General features: G+C 54.7%; 1 protein-coding gene across 1 annotated transcript; it reads right to left on the reverse strand.

Annotated features, from left to right (window-relative positions):
- Positions 1 to 208: 208 nt before the first annotated feature.
- Positions 209 to 5816, reverse strand: SERPINH1 (serpin family H member 1). Its single transcript, XM_079300554.1, has 5 exons — positions 5444 to 5816; positions 2259 to 2872; positions 1966 to 2064; positions 1416 to 1648; positions 209 to 1269 (listed from the first exon to the last, which is right to left on the reverse strand). Exons 2-5 carry the CDS (start codon positions 2839 to 2841, stop codon positions 967 to 969), a joined length of 1218 nt encoding a protein of 405 aa, XP_079156680.1. The 5' UTR covers positions 2842 to 2872; positions 5444 to 5816; the 3' UTR covers positions 209 to 966.
- Positions 5817 to 6473: the final 657 nt, after the last annotated feature.

Below are 6473 nucleotides of genomic sequence, written 5' to 3' on the forward strand. Positions count from 1 at the left end.
CTTTAAAGCTTTGTGTTTAATTAAGCAAGAAAGTGCAGGTGAACCTGATCCCACCTCCCTGTGAGAAGCCAGTCAGGAGTGCCTTGAGTCAACTCCACATGGAGCTGATTGGAACCAGCTCTGGGAGAGCCCTGGCAGTGGAAACTGAATATTTTCCAGCCCAGCCCTACAGGAGAAGTGAGATCACTATTACTGCCTGTTTAACTACAATTGCTGGCCCCTCAGTGATCCCAAGGAGTGGAGTGTTGAAGGGACCTCAGGTTACTCTTTCTAGAAACCCAAGCTGTGCTTTGGGCTCTCCCTGACACCCCAAAACCTCTTAGCTCTCCGTGAAGTGTTGATCCAAGGTGCTCTTGGCTTTGATGCTCTCCCTGAGGAGCTCTTGTGGTTGAAGCATCAAACACAGAGCACAGAGTTAGGCAGGACAGAAGGGCACAACTCCATGCAATCTCCTGCTCTGCTCCAGGGCTCTGCAGGGGCTGGACTGCACAACTGGCCCTTGGAGCTCTGTTACACACCCCTGGAGTGGGAAGAGAGAAGCAGGGAACAGCTCACAGGGCACCCAAGCAGGAGAAAAGAGACAGCACTAAGCATGTGGTAGGATGGAAGCATTTGGGATGGGAGGGTGGTGCCTTGGCAGGGCTTGTGAAGCAACAGGGAACTGAGCAGGAGGTTTAACCAGTGCAGGGAGGAGCTCAGCTTCAATGTGTCCACCTCAGCTGACTCATGGTGACCCTCTGGTGCCAGGCTCCCCTGCTCCTCTCTGGAGGTGGGTTTGTGCAATCTGGATTTTGGGGTGAGGTAAAGTGTATGCTGGTTTCTCCTCACAATGCACCCTGGTCTGAATAGCACCCATGGTTCGAGAAGGATACAAAATAGTGTTTCCCATTTGTCAAAATCCCCCCCTAAAAACACACACAAACCAAAGCTCTGGGGAAAAAAAAAACCCAATCAAAACAAGCCCAACTACAACTCATCACGCATCTTGTCGCCTTTGGGCCTCACGAGCCTGCCAATGAAGAGGATGGAGTTGGTTTTAGTGTCCTTGATCATGAAGATGAAGGGGTGGTCAGCATAGAAGAGTTTGGGGTTCCTCATCTCCTCTCGGCCATAGATGTCAGCGTCGTAGGGGTTCCCATCCGTGTCCCACTCCAGAGCTGCGGCGTGGAACACGTTGGACAGGTAAAGGTCCTTCTTGCCAGAGATCTTGGACAAGTCAGCCTTGGTTTTGTCAATGGCTTCTGTCAGGCCCAGGCCACCCAGGTGTTTCTAGGAGAAGAAAAGAGGTCAGCAACCCTCCCAGAGATGACACAATGCAGGAGGGAGAGGGGCAGCTGGCATGGATAATCCACCATCCCACTGTTCTTCCCATCCCAAAGAACTGTAAGGCCCAACTGTTTAAAGACCTCCTTTACCTGAAGGTCGTGGCTGACTTCCAGGACAACTTTTGGCAGAGAGATGGCCACTGATCTCTTCTTCATCTTGCCAGTCCAGGTCTTGAGCTGCTCCTTGTTCAGTAGTTTCTCCACCCTCTCCAGAGGCTCCACGTGGTTTGGCATGATGAAGATCATGCTGGAGAGCTTGTGAGCCAGTGGCATCTCTACCACCTGGAGCTTCTCTGCCTCATCATCATAGTAATTGTAGAGACCTTGAAACCAGAAGCAGGAAACAGTGAGATGTGGAGCAGAGCCAAAGTGAATTCAACCTGGACTTTCCCTGACTGCTAAGAGAGTCTGGACACCCCTTTGGGAAGTGGCCCAGCATTACTGAAGTTGCCTGTGGCTCTCATTTGTGTGATGAGCCAGGATTTGTTCCCAGCAGTCAAGCACCTCATAGTAAAAATGGATTCTCTCTGCTCACAGGGAGACCAAATCAGTAGAAAAAACAAACACTCCCCTGCTTTGTGGAAATCTGGGAGAACCATGATCCTAACTCCAGCTGTGGGGCAGGAGGTTTCCCACTCACCTGTGCGGTGCATCATGGGCACCCCCACGGTGTAGGAACGGGTCACCATGAAGCCACGGTTATCCACCATCTTATGATGGAACTTCTCGTCCCAGTGAGCTACAGGGGAGAGAGAGAAACACAGCTTGTAAGGAAAGGGAATGGGCAGTAATTCCACGCACAGTTCCTAGGATTTGCCCACCTTCCCTTGGGGCTGTTAGATGATCTTCAAGGCCCCTCCCAACCCAAACCATTCCATGATGCTGCGTGTCGGCTCGGGGGGAAGTTTTGGGTCACTTGTAGGCATAACTTACGCTTGAAGAACATGGCGTTGACAATGAGGGCCCCATCGGTTTTCTCCACATCCTTGGTGACCTCCGGGAGTTTCCCATCCGTGGTCTGCGCCGCCCACTCGTTGATGGACTTGAGGGCGCTCCTCTTGTCGCGGAAGTTGATCTTGGAGTGCTCGTAGTTGTAGTGCTTCTTGCTGCTCTTCACAAAGTCCTCGGCGAAGGTGATGGAGGCGGGCCCGTAGAGGCGGCTGCCCATCTTCCAGGTGACGTTGCGGGCGGTGCTGTTGCTGACCTCGCTGAGCAGCTCGGCCAGCCCGCTGTGCACGTACTCGTCGTTCAGCTTGTCGGCGCTCAGCACCGCCTTGGCCTGCGACGCCGTGCCGGCCTTGCCCCCGAGCGACACCAGCCCCAGCGACGAGGCCACCACCACGGGGGACAGCAGGATGTTCTCCATGTCCTTGTCCTTGGCCATGGCGTGGTAGAGGTTGAAGGCCAGCGTGGTGCTGCGCTCGGCCAGCGTGGTGGCCTTGTCGCTCAGCTTCCTGTCCTCCGAGGGCACGGCCGCGGCCAGGCCCAGCAGGGCCAGCCCCACCATCATCCACATGGCTTCAGCAGCACCCAGCGCCTCCCAGCACCTGCCGGCCAAGAAAATTCACCATCAGCGGGATCCAAACCCTTCCTGCAGCACCCTGAGATCCCAGGGGCTCTTCCAGAGAAAGCCACTCCTTGGCTCCAGTGACAGTGACACTGCCCCAATGCTTCGTTGGGGTGCAGCTGTCCCAAGTCCACCCTGAGCTACAAATAATCCTCAGGAGTGCAGGTTGTACCCTGGCAAGAAAAGCCTGTGCATTTGGCATGAAAGCTTCCTTCCTAAGCTGTTTCCCTGTATTCCAGTATTAATGTACAGTGGATGATTTAAGGAAGGGTCAGGGAATGCAAGCAATAGGTATTTCTCACGTGATCTTGACAAAGTTGGGGGGAATGGCTTTAAAGTGAAAGAAGACAGCTTTAGATTGGATACTGGGAAGAAGTTCTTCCCTGTGAGGGTGATGAGGCCCTGTCACAGGTTGCTCAGAAAAGCTGTGACTGCCCCTGAATCCCTGGAAGTGTCCAAGGCCAGGCTGGATGGGGCTTGGAGCAACCTGGAATAGGGAAAGGTGTCCCTGCTGCCTACGGCAGGTGGGGTAAAGTTGGTCTTTAAGGTCCCTCACAACCCAACCATTCCAAGATTCTGTCCCCAGAGCAGGAAAAACCTCTGTCCAGATCAGGAAAAGCTGAAAAATTTTTGTGCAGCCCCTTGATCCAAGGGCTGTTGCAGGCACTGAGTGGCAAGGACCATCCTCTCTGGGGACCCCAGCCTGGGCCCCAAATCCTCAGCTTCCTTGGCACTAGATGGAGCACGTGAGCTTCCACCAAGCAAAGCCAGAGGCAGCCCTGGAGAAGATCCTGCACTGTCTGATCAGCTCTGTACGACCTTGGTCTGTCTGTCCAGCCCTGCCAGGGAGATACTGGGGCAGAGGGAGGTGGGGGAGCCTCATTTTCCCCAGCAGAGCCTTCAGTTCATGCCTTAGGTGGATGAATCTCATCCCAACATAGGTGAACCCATCCCCAGCAAGGGATTTGAGCCCCCAGCTCCGGTAGTGCAGACTGACCAGTCCTATGTGCCTGGAAGCCCTTTGGAGCTCACCCCACCTGGCCCCACACCTCCCCTCCCTCCTGCCTTCATTCAGCAAACCTTCCTGCTGGCAGCTCCTTAAATCTCCCCCTCCAGCTCCTGGGGGATGTTTTTCTGCACCACTACACTGAAGTTCTGTTCCTTGGTGGTCCTCTCCTCCCACCCTGCTCCTGGCCAGCCTCAGGGGCTGTCCCTGCCATGGGGAGGCAGGGAAAGGCTGCTGCAGGGTTAAAGTATTCCAAGCAGGAAGCGAAGGGCCCGCTGGGATTACATATGGAAGGAAACACGCAGCACGTAGCTCCAGGCAGAGAGAGTGCGCAGTTCCACCAGGGACCCTCTGCCAGAGAGGGAGGCGATTGCAACCTCAAATCCTTTATGGGAGAGAGGCTTCTGCTAAAGGGAAGAGCCACCCTGGCTGCCTCGAGAGCAAAGATTCGTGCACTAAGCTCAAAACTGCCCCCAACACTCTTTTAAAGAGTGCACTTTAAAAGTACAGCCAGGCTGGCAAACACTGGAAGTCAGCGGAGGTTCCTTCTATTTCCCCTTTATTTCTAAGGATACCTTGAAACTGTTTCATAGTGAGGTCAACGTTTGCCTTTTTCTTTCTGAAAGAAAACAGATACATGGAGTAGTTCTCTTGCGAGCAGGGGGTGGCCTGCACTGCTTCATCCTCAGCTTAAAAAAAGGTTCATTACTTCAGGGCCGGGCGACAGATTTGGGCTCTGAGTCACACAGCCCAAAGATGGAGAAATTTGCCCGTTCTTGGATTATGGCAGCGATTATGGGTGAATTCATAAGCCGTGGTGAAAAGGGAGGGAATGTGGGGAATGCACAGCCAGCAACATCCTCTCCTGTGCTCCCAGGGCGAGGGGACGCCCAGTGCCAGCGTGGCATTCCACAGCCTTCCCCGGGGGAAGGGACCCGCATCTGGAGGCGCACCAAAGGCATTCTGGAGGGCTGCGTTTCTCCGGGGAGCAGGACAGAGCTGCAGGGCGGAGGAATGCAGACAAAAGGCCATTTCCGTGTCACCAGAGGGATGTGACACTTGGTTAAGGCAGCAGAAGGACGGGCTGGGCTGTGCTGTGGCAGGGAGAGCTCTCATTCCTGCGCTGGGACGGTGCCCAAGGTCCTGCAGGCTCCCAGGCTAAGCCAGAGCAGGGGCTGGAGGATTTTCACTCACACCAAGATAAAGCTTCCCTTATCTCCCTTTGCTTTTCCGTCATGCTCTGAAAGCTTCTCCTGCAGCTTCACTGTGACCACCTCTAGCAAACTGGAGGCGATTGGGGCATTTTTAATATCTTTCCTCAAAACCCCAGAGGCAGCTAGCTCATGGGACAGTCTGTACCCCTGCTCCCCACTCCCACCCCATTGCAGATTATCCCCCACGCACCCCCTTCTCCCATGCCATAACGCTCCCCCCGATTTTTCTGCCAGCCAGGAAGCTGCAGGACCCCAAAATCCACCCCCCGACCCCACCCAGCTGCAATCTCAGCTCCGTCTCCCCCCTGCCAGCCCGGGGTCCCCCCCTTACCTGCGGGGTCGGGACGCGGCTTAGCTCGGCTCCCTGTGCACCTCCCGGTCCTGCGGAGGGGGTATATAAGGGGCCGGGGAGAAACTTCTGGAAAGTTGGGAAAACCCTCTCAAAAATGCTTGGGAGGGAGAGGAAGGGGAGGATCCGTCCCAGATCTCTCTCTGGCTGCCGCCAATGGCAGGAATGCCGGCCCCGCTCCGCCGAAGGGGGGTCGGGATGGATGGGGGGATGCGCGTTCCCTCCGCCCCTGCCTGTCCGCAGCCGGGAACACGGACAGCTATTCCCTTCCCAAACTGTGCTTTTGCCTTTTTGCAGGGCTTGTTCCCATCTTATTTCCGTCCTCTCCCTGCCCCCGGCATCTCCTGCAGCTGGATGGTTGTTGGCACCAAAGGCAGGCAGTGATATATTTATTTTTTGTTTGTTTCTGGGCTGTCACCCTCCATATGAAGTCAGGAGTGGTGCAAAGGGCTTCAGCTGCCTGGAGCAGTCACAGGCAGCTAATGTTTAACACCTGCCCCATCCTGCCATCTGAAATCTGCCCTGATTGGTGACTTCCAAGAGAGAAGAGAAGGCTCCAGGGACACCTCAGAGCCCCTCCCTGTGCCTAAAGGGGCTCCAGGAGAGCTGGACAAGGGATGGAGGGACAGGACACAGGGAATGGCTTCAAATTGCCAGAGGGAAAGGATGGAAAGGATATTGGGAAGGACTCCTGGCTGGGAGGGTGGGGAGGCTCTGGCACAGGGTGCCCAGAGCAGCTGTGCCATGGAGAAGTCTCTGCTGAGTCACAAGTGTTGAAGCTCAGATTCAACCCAGTCATGTTCTAGGACACCACAGGATTGTTTTCATGACAATCTGGGATGTAGGGATGTTGGAGGTACCACCCACCTCATGGATGGTTACATCAGCAGAAGGATTCTGCATCCTTGTCTTCTTTAACTGATGTCTATGTCTCTCTTAATCACACAGCAATTTTATTTTTCCTTCTAATTTTGGCTCTGCCAAGTTTTTCTTCTTCCCTCTGAAGCAGGTT

The sequence above is a fragment of the Erithacus rubecula genome (assembly GCF_903797595.1).
Source record: "Erithacus rubecula genome assembly, chromosome: 1".
Lineage (NCBI taxonomy): Eukaryota > Metazoa > Chordata > Aves > Passeriformes > Muscicapidae > Erithacus > Erithacus rubecula.

Coding starts and splice junctions, on each gene's coding strand:
- SERPINH1 (XM_079300554.1), bottom strand. CDS start 2,841: ATGTGGATGATGGTGGGGCTGGCCCTGCTGGGCCTGGCCGCGGCCGTG. Junction 2,065..2,258: donor CAACGCCATGTTCTTCAAGC/GTAAGTTATGCC, acceptor TCTCCCCTGTAG/CTCACTGGGACGAGAAGTTC. Junction 1,270..1,415: donor AAGTCAGCCACGACCTTCAG/GTAAAGGAGGTC, acceptor TTCTTCTCCTAG/AAACACCTGGGTGGCCTGGG.